At 34.0% G+C, this 15,744-nt stretch overlaps 2 protein-coding genes across 4 annotated transcripts in view; both read right to left on the reverse strand.

The window, feature by feature from the left end:
• The window catches only part of LOC128242627 (beta-hexosaminidase subunit beta-like), a 52,104-nt gene that overhangs the window by 29,828 nt on the left and 6,532 nt on the right, over positions 1-15,744 (reverse strand). The window contains exon 1 of one of the 3 annotated variants that reach the window (XM_052959849.1): positions 3,078-3,295. The exons of the other annotated variants lie outside the window; for them this stretch is intronic. Within the exon in view, the coding sequence (XP_052815809.1) occupies positions 3,078-3,118 (41 nt within the window). The 5' untranslated portion in view covers positions 3,119-3,295. Of the gene's footprint in view, positions 1-3,077; positions 3,296-15,744 lie in introns of those variants that run through there. 3 annotated transcript variants of the gene reach the window in all.
• Positions 8,712-9,514, reverse strand: LOC128244256 (uncharacterized). Its single transcript, XM_052962275.1, has 2 exons — positions 9,194-9,514; positions 8,712-8,960 (listed from the first exon to the last, which is right to left on the reverse strand). The coding sequence occupies exons 1-2, from the start codon at positions 9,506-9,508 to the stop codon at positions 8,712-8,714; spliced, it is 564 nt and encodes a 187-aa protein (XP_052818235.1). The 5' UTR covers positions 9,509-9,514.

Here is a 15,744-nt window from a genome sequence, read left to right on the forward strand (position 1 = left end):
TAATAAAAGAATATTAAGTTGAGTTGAGTTAAGTTGTAACGATGATAAGCATCATCAAATTAGAGCTTTAAGGGACACCATATAGGTTATAATTGATATATGCAAAACACTTTGCTGTGTTGTTTTTTTTAATTTAACGCGGTATATGTTTAATTGATTCGATTTTAATGATCAAAACAAAACAAAAATCGAACTGTATAATATGTGCCCAACGTTTTGGCGCTTATTAGCTGATGATTTGTGGCCACGTAGCTATTAATTGGAAACCCAATTAATAAAGGCTGAATTTATTTTAGCTGTACACAACTCATGCTTTTTGTATTTTTTTATATGAAAAGTAAAATGTTTGAAACATAATAATGCTTAAAACACAAAAAATGCTTTTACCTATATTGCGCCCTTGATTTGTTGAGAATTATGATCAACTTATGTGACAAAAAAACTCAACGTTACGAAAAAAAGTTGTGTAGCGATGTGTTGGCTCTTTTTAGCTGATGATTTTGTGGCCACGTAGCTATTAACTGGAAACACAACTCATGTTTTTGTTTTTTGTTTTTTTTATATTAAAAATATATTTTTTGAAACATAATAATGCATTTAAACAAAACAAAAATGCTTTGACCTATAGTGTGCCCTTTTAATTGTTGAGAATTATGATTTAATCTTGTGACAAAAAAACTCAAGTTTTCCGACAAAAAATATACGTTTGTTCATAAATGTACGAAATTAACTCGAGAACATAAACTATAATCGTATTTAATTGAACCCCTTTAAAATTAATTATAGAAAAAAGATTGTCCACAATTCAAAATGCCATAGTATCCGTATTATAAAATTAATAGCCACATATTGAATTTGAAGTTTTACTATAAGTGAAAAAAACTTCGTAAACTGATCCATTAAGTTATGCATTTTTAACGAGACATCATAACTACTCAGAAAACGATGGCATGATACGTGCCTTGGTAAGATGGATCAGAACACAAACTATCCCCTGTGGTAAAAATGATTCGTCAAGCGTAACTGTCACGATAGCAATATTATCCCCTATGGTGAGTAAAAACAAACACGTCATTAATGGAATAGAAAGCAATTTAAGCATAGGTTTTGTATATATAAACATACCCATTGTTTTCGACGATTGACTTAAATCATTCTTTTTATGTTCAATAAATGACGTTTTATTCTTCAACAATCAGCGATGATGTTGTCAATGACAGCTGGTGTTTTATCCATATCTGGTATCGCTTTCATTATTTTTATTCATAATAAGTGCCTGTTGAGATGTTGGAGCGTAGACCGAACATACATACAATAGGACCATTGTTCAGAACATTCTTAAAGTAAAACTCTTATTCAAAACCAATACATACACATGTATAACAAACATACATTTTGACTGATAAACCTTTAACTACTAAATATGCATTTATGGAAAATATTAATAACTGATAACAAGATCGTAACCGTGTATCTAATATCAGAAAGCGCAAAAATATTAAATGATTGGTGAATGCTAAAAGATTTACTGTGGTCTACTATAGTCTCATACCGTGTTTAATACTCATTTCTTTCAAATTAAACTCGGCATCCTTCATATGATCATTGTTTTCGACATTTATTCATTCTTTTTGGAATATTAAAACAATATTATTAAGTGTGGTAAATCTTATTTGGGAGTAAGAGTGCATCTTTAAACTTCGTTCTGTTGTACTATTAATTTGTTACCAGGTTTTAAAGTTAACAAAGGAAAAGAAAACTACTTTTACAATATGTGTTTCATTCATTTAAATACACGATTCGGGAAATACATCATGCTTGATTTCAATGAAAACTGGAAAGAATATTAATTTGTTATCTTGGCTGGTAATTCTAATATCGTTTTTATTTGAAATGAACTCGCTTATGTTTTGTAAAATACACTTTTTCATGACGAAATAAAGTGTGGCAAATCATTGTTTATTTTGGTCAATCTTATTTGGGAGTAAGAGTGCATCTCTAAATATATATATTAGTATCATCAACTATTAAACTTTGTTAATAGATTTGAGATTATTAAGCTCTGTAAATACGTTAAGGAATCACTATGTATCCGTAACTGTATTCTAAACAATGATACATAATTCTGTTCATCCTCTTTTATAGCCTGTTTATGAAGCTGTTACACTACTGCGTTTACATATTTATACCTTATAGTAGTTAATTATAATTGAATAACACTCCTGTTTCAGATGTACATTGATTATTATTATTATTATTATTATTATTATTATTATTATTATTATTATTATTATTATTGTATTATATTATATTATATTATATTATATTATTATTATTATTATTATTATTATTATTATTATTATTATTATTATTATTATTTTTATTTTTATTTTTATTTATTTTTTATTTCTATTATTATTATTATTATTAGTAGTAGTAGTAGTAGGAGTAGGGGTAGTGGTAGTGGTAGTGGTAGTAGTAGTAGTAGTAGTAGTAGTAGTAGTAGTAGTAGTAGTAGTAGTAGTAGTAGTAGTAGTAGTAGTAGTAGTAGTAGTAATAATTGTAGTTGTAGTAGTAGTATTTTTATTTTATTTGTATTATCATCATTAGTATCATTTTTTTATAATAATTATTTCATCTTATTATTTATTTTATTTATTTCGAACTATTTTTGCTATATTTATATTTCTATCATTATTGACTTACCTTTATAATCAATTATTAAGTCACACAAAATTGGTCTAATGAAAATCCTTACACCATGTTAATTAAACAACAGCAGCCAATTGTATAAAACCGGTTATCTTTTTGGTTTGGTCAAAGTTATCCGAAATATTTATCGATTGGTCAATATTTATCCAATAATTTTTTCTAACCAATCAAATCATTGAAAAGTGTTCACTAGCCGAAATATAACCTTTGGACAACTTATCCGAGTTTTTTACAATTGGCTGCAGAACACTTTAAATAACGTCAAATAGTAAATGGCCAATATTCCACACTTCGACACATCGATAAACAATTAAGCGCTTAAGGGTTATTTGTAATTTAATTTTCTTATTTCCGGACAAACTAACCTTAAGCTATCTCCAGTCAAGGCAAAATAATATCCGTACATAAAATCCAGTGATGGACTGCTAAACGTGCTTTATTGTCCTTTCCGATAACTTGGTTACTTCCCCTGATTTCTAAGGGAGGCTACTCCATTTCCTACTTCCGGGGAATACATTTTGCAAGATGGCCGACGTAGACAATGAGATCACTGGGGCGTGTATGAATAACAATGAGTTGACACCATTTAAGGTCGTCGATTTGAAAAGATACCTTGCGAACCGGAAATTGAATGTATCAGGTCTTAAATGCGAATTGATTGAGAGGATAAAAGGCGCATATAAACTTTCTATAACTGACAAACGCGTGCTGGAGGAGAGAGATCGGGAAGAAAGAGAGAGAAGAGCAACCGAACTCTTTATCCTCCCATGTGGCGAGGGTCTTCCACCGCCATCAACACTGAAGGCATGGAAGTCCACTATTGATCTGTTTCCTGCTGTAGAGGAAAAGGATATATACAACTACATTGTACTGAAAAGAGACTCGAAACGTCAATTGAAGGCGAGGACTTATTATGTGGACGGACATGTACAGAAAGTTGAGGTATGTCAAATAGTGAGTTTATAATAAGTCTGAGGCTGTTTTTTCTGCCATGTTTACTTCATCTAGTTATATAATTAGCTCAAGGGGACTATTTTGACTTGGACATAAAAATAATTTGGTGTGAAAAATGTACTCAACATTTTTATGTAGGCGGGGCTAGCCACAATTAAGGGGGGTGTGGTGGATGCAAGCACATGTATGTGTCGAACCACACTGACTATATACTTATCTTAATTTTAAAAAAAATAATGTATTTTGTACAATTTTCATATGTTCTATGATGTTTATTTATTGTCATTTAAATTAAAATATTATTTATAATTTATTCTTCAGGTCCATCTCATAAGCGAAGAGTGCAGCCACTGTTATGTTCAAGCTTCCGTGCTGCCATCATTTCCAACTGCAGACAAAAGAAAGTCACCAGAGTACCAACCCTGGATCCTTCTGTCGAAAGTGACTGGCTGCATACACTCCGCGTTCTGCAACTGTCCAGCTGGGTAAGTTGAATTAATTTGTGATAAATCAAAGTCTCTGATCTGCATTGATGAAAGGTGTCAAACCCACACACGCTAGGCTATTTTGTCAGTATTATCAAATACTTAAACTTGGGGCATTCTTCAAACTATTTCATATCTTCTTATCAAACTTGGTACACTTGTTACAAGAGACAAAAAAGCACATGTTATAACTGTCATAATTTTGGCTTTCATGGTTAGCTGAGTTTTGCTATTTTTTTCTGAATGAAAGAACAGGCGAGCTTATGTATTGATTCAATGAACTCCCTTCACCGTGTTGGTGTTTACTTATGGCACTGTTTGTGTTTTGTATGTTCATGGCCTACCAGGAAATACTAAGTGTAAAATACTGTGTATTCACCTCCATTTTCAAACTTTAATGTTTTGGAATATACATGTAAGTATAACAAGTAAAAAGGCACACATGTAAATGAATTTTTTTATTTTCATCTAGTGAAGGTGAATGCTGCAACCATATTGGTGCCCTGCTGTATGGACTTGAAGACCTGACGCGTAAAAAAACCCTTGCTCCAACATCCAAACCCTGTGCCTGGAACAACTTCAGCATGCTGTCTGCACCACGGAAACGTAAGCTGTCGCCTAGGAAATCTGAAGATCTTATGTTCTCAAAGAAGAAACTGTACAACGTGTCAGTACGTAAAGTTTCTGTAAACAAAAACCATGAACTGAACTCTATCAATGGATGCACTGTTAACATTGACAGATTTAGGCAGAAACTGGTTGGTTCGAAGTTGAATGTAGGCTGGTTAAAAAACTTTGAAATTGAAACAACTGAAAATGAACCAGATCTCCCTGTGTTACATTCTGTGCCATTCAACTACCATGATAGTGTAAACTTGAGGGACAGTTCTAGTAAGACAGTGTTTTTGGATCATTTTGACTCTTTGAAGCAAAGCGCTGAAGAAATTCAATTAACTGAAATCTTAACAAGGGGCCAAAAAAGTGGGAAATGGCAAGAGGCCAGAAAAGAACGCCTAACAGCTTCAAACTTTGGCAGCATCTGTCGTAGGAAAGAATCAACTGAACCTGACGGACTCCTGCGGCAGATGTTGTATTCCAATTTCACAAGCAAGTACACAGAATATGGAATTAAACATGAGAAGGCTGCAAAGAGAATGTATGCGAAAGCAATGCAAACTGACCACAAAGGACTAGCAGTTAAAGACAGTGGTCTAGTTGTATGTGCCGACAGACCCTACCTTGGTGCCAGTCCAGATGGGCTTGTGTTCTGTTCACATTGTACAGAAAGTGTTGGTCTGGTTGAGATTAAGTGTCCTGCCTCTAAGAAATGGAGGATGCAAACGCCTGAGGAATGCTGTGAAGACAATGATTTTTTTTGTCAGTTAGAGAATGGCAAGGTGTTACTCAAGGAAACACACAAATATTACTACCAGGTCCAAGGGCAGATGGGAATCACCGGGAGGAAATGGTGTGATTTTGTAGTTTGGACATGTGTAGGTCTTTCTATACAGAGAATTGCATTTTGTGAATCATTTTGGCTGAAAATGTTGTGTCAACTTGACAGATTTTGCCTTGAATCATACATTCCTGAACTGTACGCACAACGTGTTAAAAGGGGAATGAGTCTGTTCAATTGATTTGTACATCGTCTAGTTATGTGTTGTTTATACATGTACATTTGAATGATCAATAATGGCAATTTATGTGAATATCTTGTTTGCTTTCAGTTATTTTCATAACTATATTCAAAATGAAACTCCAAAATGACTGTATTGTTACTATAATTTGAAACCATGAATAAAAAAGTTGTAAATCTAAATTTTGGGCAGTATTTTGAAAGTATGTGTACTTTTGTCAACATATTGTGATTATGCGATGCTGTAAATCTACTTTAATTATTTCCTTGTTTTATGTTTGACCTTTTCTACTTTTCCTTTCCATTTATCTAGTTTTCAGGGATGTATTTCTGAGCTTAATAAATGGACATATGTTTAACCTTTCAAGTGTGTTATTATTGCATTTTGTGTGCAGGATAGTGATAGCGTTTATATTGCCATTGTTTAAAGAAGTAGCTGAGTTTTACTCTAAAACAATTGAAGATGTTCAATTGAATATTGGTTTGCATGTAGCTACTGCACGGCCCATAACTCAAGACTGCCGAGTTGTTCTCCTTTTCTGACTTGCTAATTAAAAACAACAAATGAGTGTTACTTTCTTATGTTTGCAGGGTGCAAAACTTAAAGGGGCTATACACCGTGTGATGAAATATCGAAAAAAAAAAAGAAACTTGTCAAAAACTGACATAAACTTGGTATCAATGTGTACAATGCATTGAAACTAACTAACTGAAGTACCACATACCGTAGTATACAATTAATTTATTTTCGCATTATTTTTTCCATATTTCTCCATTAATTTTTTTTTACTGGGTATGTATACCTAGTAGAATTCATTCTTATGCGTGATTTGCTAGTTGATGATATCATGGGATATAACCAAGTAAGGTATATTAGCTTAAGCATTCATATGGTTTCGGATAAGCCTTCGTAGCAAAGTGGATACAACACTGGACAGCTATTTTGGTGACACTAGTTCAATCCATAGCTCAATTTTCTTTTACATTTTGGTATTTCTTTACCATTATCATATCAGAAGAGTAAAACATTTTATTAAATAATTTGTCCTGAGATTTGTTACAGAAAAAAACTTTATTGGTGCCAATCTGGTGTACAGTCCCTTTAAACATTGGGACATATTTAGCATGGGGCTAGTTTTTTTAATCTAATGTATCTTAAAGTTAACATTTGTCGGGCATTTCAGTTTGATCTATGGCACTCTTGCCTATTCTTATTTCCACTTAGTTCAATTATGAAACTGATATGAAAATGGTTCATACTGAAAAATCCTTTAAGCAATTCAATACTAATGATTTGAAGTACGTGGTAGATCAATTACACATGGCAAATAAAAAAAAACTCATTTCAGAGCCAAACTTAATAAGTGATCTTTGACTTTTATTCTTAGAAATGTTACAAATAATAAAACCACAAAATACAAAGCAGATGTTTCACAAACAAAAAATTATATCAATAAATTGATCAGTTAATGCATACATGTTTCAAATCAAATCTTGAAATCCATTCACATGAGCATATTTCCTTATCCATTTTTGTCAAACCTGAATCAAATGTGTAATCTCATATGTTATCATATAACTTGCTCGAAAAAAATGATTTTAAAACAAAATTGTAATTTCATTGTTCTAGTTAGAAGTATACAAGTTTTTATCCCTAAATCTAATGCTTGATATATACAAACGCTTTCATTGACACATGAGTTATTATTGAACAAGTGGTGGCCATAGATTTGTCAAATATGTGCATATTTTGAACACTTTAGAAATTCTCCTTGACTGTGTTATAGGAATATTGCCATGCAATATTCGAAAGTTCTTGATTCTCTCCATTTGCCTTTCAACATGTATTCGTAAACTTGCAATATCTTTTGTAAGGAGAACCTCACGTTTAGAGAATTGTTTTCCTTTCTGTTTAAATGGTGGAATAATGAGATGAATGCCTCTTGGAGTAGTAAGGTCTGTAATAGTGAAACCCTTATCAACCATTATGGCGTCTCCTTCTTCAAGCAAGTCCAAGAGTCCACATTTTTCTGTGAGTTTCTTGTCACTGGTACAGCCCACCCAACAGTCAGAAACAAAAGTTACAACACCATTTGGGCTTATACCCACCAAAATCTTATGAGTCATGTGAGACTTGTAATCACTGTACATTAAACTTTTCAAAGAAAGAGAACTGGATGTTTCACTGTAAATTTCAGTGCAGTCGATAATAATTCTAGTGTTAGAATATTTCTCTTTAAATTGTTCAGGCATGTTATTTTTCACTACCTCACGAGATGGCCATTGAACAAGAAAGGATAATTGTACATGTAAATAGTTGATCCATCTTTCAACAATGTCACTACATTGTGAAGTGGATATGCAAAACCTAGTACCTAGATCTTCAAATAACAGACCTAGACGTAGGCGCATCAGCACCATGAAAAATTCATCCAGAACACTTAGAGTTCTTGGCCGTCCTCCATCTGAATCTTTATAGTTAAGTTTCCGCCTTGATGTCCGCACTTCAGCTTCATCCTTGATTTCATCAAACAAAGCTTCAAACACAACTCGATTAGGGATTCCGGTGTAAAAACTGACCAAATCGTCATTGTATTTTACGTCATCATATGTGAGCATAGGTAGCTGACATTGTACACCAAAGTCTCTAGTAGAATGTTCTGTTTGTGAACTGAAGTCTGCTGTTTTTCCCAGGAAACTTTCTTCAGTTTGTACTTCCATCACTGCACAGTTGTTCTCAGTCTGTGTGTCACAACATCTGAAACATATACAAATTGATCATGTACCCATTTACCACATCTTACATGTACAGTCTGGTAACCCTAACCAAATGTTTGTTTTTTTGGCCTTAAACATTTACAAACACTTAAATTTTCCTATTTTTGTTAAAGAATGAAGAAAAATGATCAGAAGTAATTAACTTATCAGATCGATTTCATAGCACAAGAAGCAATATATATATATATTGAACAATAACTAAAGGACTGATTCTGTGGCTGTAGTACTGGTCCCATGCAGTAATCATGCAGGTGGACAGAGGTATCAATGGCATGCCCGGAAGGGGATACAAATGACAGTTGTGGCTGTATACTATCATCATTTGACAGTTCTAGGTCTAAATCGTCATTGACCGTATCACCATCATCATCATCACCTACGTCTTCATCAAGGAGCTGAAATTGCAAATGAAACTGTATAAGATAAATGTTTTAGTACAAAATCTGCCAGGCTATATGGTACACATTTTTCCAGGCTGTATTTGAAAACAATTCTTTAATCATTTCTTAAATTACAAAATTTACAAATAAGTGCTGTGACATTGTTTTTAAGCACCGTTGATATAACATAATTCATTTTGAGGTGCATGTAAGGAAGAACTTAAACTAATATAAGAAATAAAAAATACCGTTGGCTGGAAGGTTTTGGTAGCACCAGTCTCAGTTGGAAACATAGATGGAAGTGTATGCTGGAATGAAGGTCCTCTGAAGCCAACAAAATGCTCACTACACAATCGTCTGTGTTCATTCCACTGGAACGATCTCATGACCGTTTTACATCGCTGCACCCACACACGTTTTAAACGTTTGTTCTGAGGAAAACGGTGCAATGACACTTTTCTCCCATCAATAACCTTTCCTCTGTAAATTCCTTTACAAATACAACAGTACTTAGGGGTTTTCCTGCCCGTTTTCTTTATTAGTTTTGAATCTTTACTTTCCATTTTCACTTGTTGCTGTTTACTTCCTGGTTTGTGTAGTCCCCGGAAGTAAATTTCCGCTTTTTGCGCATGCCCACTTGAAGAGTATTCAGGGAAAGATAATCGAGTTATCGGAAAGGACAATAGGTATATGGATTTTTGTTTGATTAATTGCAAGATGTTTCAGTTGAATAATGCAATCAATAATGTAAAACAGAACAGAAGTTTATTTCGACTTCTGCAACAGCTTAGGCATCTCGTCAAACAAATGTATACAAGTAAACTCAATATTCATGCATGTGACAATCGTTCCTAGGTAGCCTATATCAATAACAATTCAAGTATAGATCATGTACATATCTCAGTGTGTGTATACCACGTGATAAATTGCGTCATAATGCTACGTCGAAAGGCAATATTTTGATTTGAAAAAAAAAAACTTCAAACAAAGATACCTTCGCTATTTCTTCACTATTTTAAATGAAACATAGCGCAGTCTACGCCGCTTACGGAGCCTCACCTTCGGTCTTTTACCAGAATTTGATTGCGAGTTTAGTTTGTTAAAACACTTTGACAAACCTTTTCACAATACGGCCGTCTGACGGAGCACTGTCAAAGCATTATTTTGGAAACAGGTTTGTCGGAGTGTTTGATGAAACTAATTACCTCATCAAATTTCGGAAAGAAAGCAAATGCGGGGCTCTTTCAGTGGCATAGACTGCCCTTTGTTTCATTTAAAATGGTGTTGTAAATGAAATGTTACCTTTGATTTAAAGGGACTTTACACCAGATTGTCACCAAAAAAAGTTTTTTTCTGTAATGAATCAGAATGTGTTACGCTTTGATATCATAATTGTAAAAAAGTACCAAAATGTAAAAAAAAAAACAATTGTGGCGGATACCGGGTTCGCACCCGTGTCGTCAAAATTGGAATCGAGCGCTGTATCCACTGAGCTATGAAGGATTACGCTTAATGAGTGGTATATTTAAGCTATATACCTAACTTGGTAATATCACGTGATAACATCGACTAGCGAATCACGCATAAGGAATGAATTCTACTAGGTAGACATACCCAGTAAACTATTTTAATGGAAAAATACAAAATAACTGCCAAACCTAAATCAATTGTAAACTTTGTGGTACTTCAGTTAGTAATTTTCAATGCATTGTACACATAAATACCAAGTTTATGTCAGTTTTCGACAATTTTCTTTTTTCTTGCAAATTGGTCATCTGGTGCACAGTTGCTTTAAGTCTTCATTTTAAGCAAATTGTTGCCTTCCGACGTAGCATATATGACGTAATTTATCACGTGATATACACACACTGTATCCTATCGGCAAATGATTGGTATACTGCCCTGGAAAGATGTACTGAATTTTACCAGTCTTTAATCATGTTTATCATGTATAAAGTATTTAAGTCGAGATTTATGACTGCATTGGCAATAGATGACGATTCTGTTTTTAGTGACATTTGATTAAATATTTAATGCAAACATCAATTAAACAAGTACTTTGAGTAATACAGATTTTAACATAATTGAGCTTCTTATGTATGAAATTATTCTAAATATTTCAAAATCGACACCTCTTTGTTCAAAGTTAAATTACAAGCATTTATGTTGTTTTGCTAAAAGATACTAATGTTTTTGACAACATTTCTTTTTCACGGGAATGCATCTGATAATACTGATATTATAATTTTTTACTCTTTTATACCGATTTTTCAGAAGAAAATACAAATAACGTATAAAAACCTGGTTGAAGTGGGAAGCGAACCCAACCCGGTACACTCAAGAAAAAATGACAACAAAACCGCTCGTCCACAAGGACTCCGACATAAGCTGAGGGATAATTTAACCTTTAAGCCTTTTGTTGGAAAGCGTTGGTAACGCTGTTCAAAATCGTGCACTTCAAAGACAATATTTGATTATACCCTTTGTTTAAGGGTTCAAATTGTGAGTATCTTAATTTTAACACCTCTAATGATTTGCCACACTTTATTTCGTCATGAAAAAGTGTATTTTACAAAACATAAGCGAGTCCATTTCAAATAAAAACCATAATAATTTTCTTTATTGGAATTACCAGCCAATATCACAAATTAATATTCCTTTTCAGTTATCATTGGAATCAAGCATGATGTATTCCCCGAATAATGTATTTAAATGAATGGAGATTTTTTTTTGTGAAAGTAGTTTTCTTTTCCTTCTTTAACTTTGAGCCCTGGTAACAAATTAAGAGCAACAGAACGAAGTTTAATGAATAATTTATTGCCGTCTGTCTGTTGAAAGCTGTGAATATAAATTTTGATCACTATTTTGCAGCCAATACACATCGTTAAGATACTTTGAAGATAAAATTTCCATAAATATAATTCCATCATATAAACCGAGCAGTTGAACAAATTATAACCCCGAGGCAGTTAAAATAATATTGGTTAAACCTTTACGAGGGTCAACCATTTGCCGCGATGGTTTTGACAGCGTAAATCATTTTATTGAGCATGGGAATTAAACTGGCTTGCTCTATTGATTTATCTTTCAAATAAAAACGAAACCAAACGCGACAGGGAAACAAATCGAAACAAATAAAATTGTACTAACGCTGCACTCTCAAGGATTGACCGCTTTCACAACTTTTTGTGTTTTTTTTTGTCTTGGAATGACCAAATTTTCGAAAATGTGTGGAAACCACTGATATAAGTCTGCTGACAAAATTCAGATCGCAGATTTTTTTCATATAATTATGGTCGAAAATTGATTTGTTATGGCTAAAAGCGTTACTTACGCTTAAGAGAATTTAAGAGAAATGAGCTTATAAGTTATAGGAATAAAATATCAATGTTTTTGTCAGCAGTCTTATATGACTGATTTCCAAACATTTACGCAACAATTTGCTCATTCTAAGATAAAGAATAAAAAAAGTTGGCAAAACGGTCAATCTGTGAGAGTGCAGCTTTAAAGGTGAACAAAACGCTTAAACAGTGATAAAACATGAACAAATTAGAGTTTAATTGTTGGCAATAATTTATTCATGTGATAGAAAGTACCTTAAGCGTTAGTAATGCTATTGAACATTGATTTATTATGTGCTTGGAAATTCTTGTTGGTTTTTATTTTATAAATGGAACGTTGTTAAAGAGTTAGAATTTAAAAGTTTGTGTCAACTTGTACAATTGTTTAATACAAAAAAATTCTTAAGTATTCATGTAAAGTAAATATGTTTCGGAAATATTTAAGAATCGCCATACTTTACTGACAAATATACAAGCCCGATTACTAGTTGATACATCGAAATGCTCCAGTCGATTGTAACCTCGGCCGCTCCAGATCCGGGGAGTAGCGGGGACTTTGACTTTCGGTCCAGCCAAGCCCGGGTAAAATCCCCGCCCTTCGGGAATGAACTGGTGATAAAACCCCCGACAAATACCCCCGCACCACAGGAACTCTAAGTAAGGCACATTCCCCGCTAAATTTGGCGCGAATACAAAACCACCACATTCACCCGGCACTGCGGGGCCACCGGGAAGTAAATACACGGCCCATTTCCCCGGCTACCCCCGGTTTACCCCCGGACCTGTGGGGGGGAGGGCGTGGTTACAACTGGTGCATACTTAGGAATTATATGCATTAAATTTATAATATTAAGGTTATGATGTACTCTTATCTTTAGATATTTAATAATATATTTGTTCTGGTAATTAGTAATAAATTGAAAATGATTGTTCCAACATTTATGTGTATATGATAGTTGTAATTATTAAGTATTAAGAAAACATTGAAGGACAAGATCTCACAATTTTGCTCGGGCCTTTTTTTTAATAAATTGGTTAACGGATCCGCCGCCCAATTATTTCGAATTTTCCCCAAAAAATAATCTCAATTTTTTTTTAGTAATAAATGTAAACTCAACGGTAAGCGATGTTATTGCTGCTATTTATTAATGATATTTTGATCTTTTTGTGTTGGGTTTCCCCACAAACGCTATGAAAAATACATCCATTGTAAAAAAATTAGTAGCTTGCAAGTCTGAATTCCATTTTTTTTCGCACCACCCGTCCAACATTTTTTCAAAAAAAAAAACCGTTAACCAATTAATAAAAAAAAATGGCCTCGTCTCAAAAAGTAAGATTTTACAATAGTTTTAAACAAAACATAGAACTAACGCGCTATTTAACTATCATACCGTTTCATTAAGATCGTGTTACTTTAAATTTCCAATTGAAACTTTAGCATGGCAAGGAATAGAAAATATAGTCGAACCTCGTTGGCTCGAACTCCCAGGGACCGGCGGAAATACCTCGAGCCTCGGAAAATTCGAGCCAAGAGGGAAGAGTTCCCTTCAGTATAAAGAAATCGGTCCCTTACATCTAGTTCGAGCTAACTATGTATTCGAGCCAAACGAGTTCGAGTCTACGGGGTTTGACTGTACTTGCACAGACGATGTCCGCTCTGTCAGTTAGACATACTCTCATGCAAAAATTTCAAATTCAACGTAAATACTTCAACACTTCGACCAACCTGTTTCCAAAATAATGCTTTGACAGTGCTCCGTCAGACGGCCGTATTGTGAAAAGGTTTGTCGAAGTGTTTTAAGAAACTAAACCCTCAATCAAGCTCTGGTAAATGACCTAAGGCTGGGCTCCTTTAAGGGCGTAGACTGTGCTATGTTTCATTTAAAATGGTAAAGAAATAGTAAAGTTATCTTTTTTTAAAGCATTTTCTTTTCAAATCAAAATATTGCCTTTCGACGTAGCATTTATGACGTAATTTATCACGTGGTATACGCACACTGATACCTATAAATATGGAAGGTAGGCAACGGTCTGTAATGGTATAACCATGCTTTGATTCACTGTCATGTGTCAATTTAAAGATATACGGTTGAATAAATGAGTAGGCACTTCCGAATCGAAAACCTTTTAAGCTGTGTAAAAGTTTGTATTCCTTTTCATTATAAAACTAGAATCTTGGAATTTTAGCACTTTTGCCTTAAGTTGTATTTCCGTCATGCTGTTTACCAAATAGCCTGTATATGTTATTATTTGTCATTTTTAACGATATATTACCGTGACAAAAAAAGTGATTGTTTGTGTATGTCTGTGTGTGCGTGCGTGCGTACGTGGGTGGGTGTTTGGAATATTTGCGCGCGCGCGCGCGCGCGCGCGTGTGTGTGTGTGCGTGTGCGCGCGCGCGTGTGTGTGTGTGTGTGCGTGTGCGCGTGTGTGTGTGTGTGTGTGTGTGTGTGTGTGTGTGTGTGCGTGTGCGTGCGTGCGTGTGTGCGTGTGCGTGTGCGCGAGCGTGTGTGCGTGCGTGTGTGTGTGTGTTACTCATATCATATAATTGTTCCTAGTTTTATGGTTTACGATGATAATATCTTAGTTCATCCTTAATATGTCAATTCTAATAGTCGCTCACTGAGTAGTATATATGTAATGTTGATGTGTTTATATATAAATGTTACACAAACAAGCTGTATGGGCAAAATCTGTTCTGATTTGATATATGTGACCGAGTTCCTCTAAAGTTAGGCGTTACCAATAATAATTATGTTTGTCTCCAGTGGTCTGCCCAAAAATAGATAAGTTAGGACAGAAGATCTTTTTATTCAACTATTTATTGAGCTTTCTGAGATTTTTCGGCTAACCAACACATTAAGCTTAAGCATCACTATTGCTTTTAAAAGTCAAAACGCTTCATTAAAAAATATAAACAAAAGATTAATAGTCTACAGTCGAAGCTAAAAGAGAGAAAAGTCGGGAAAATATCGTTAACATACATAATTGTTATGCTCTAGTCATTACAATAAAACAGAAACTGAATTTAAAGTTTTACCTTCGAAAAAATCTACACTGCTTGAACTGGTCGGTGGAGTTATTAATTATTCACTAGCACGATACGGGTGTTGGTTAGATGGTTCCGTTGAGCGTAACTGTCACCATACAAATGTGATCCCATTGGGAGCAGAGAAAAAAATACAAGATATTGATTGAATAGAGAGCGAGATATTGAGAGAGAGAGAGAGAGAGAGAGAGAGAGAGAGAGAGAGAGACACACACACAGAGAGAGAGAGAGAGAGAGAGAGAGAGAGAGAGAGAGAAGACATAAAAGGAAACATTCTTCGGTACAATAATTTTGTGAAAATTATATCCATTGTTTTCGACGAATAAGTTTAACAATCAAATTCCGGTACATTAACTTTTGTGTAAAATATATTAATTGTTTTCGACGAATAAGCTAAACTATTAATTTC

This window comes from Mya arenaria, chromosome 8 (assembly GCF_026914265.1).
Source record: "Mya arenaria isolate MELC-2E11 chromosome 8, ASM2691426v1".
NCBI classification, from domain to species: Eukaryota; Metazoa; Mollusca; class Bivalvia; order Myida; family Myidae; genus Mya; species Mya arenaria.

Excerpts from the sequence above, each read along its gene's own strand:
- LOC128244256 (XM_052962275.1), bottom strand. The coding sequence starts at position 9,508 with ATGGAAAGTAAAGATTCAAAACTAATAAAGAAAACGGGCAGGAAAACC. Across the intron at positions 8,961-9,193 it reads CCAAAACCTTCCAGCCAACG|CTCCTTGATGAAGACGTAGG; the intron begins GTATTTTTTATT and ends TTGCAATTTCAG.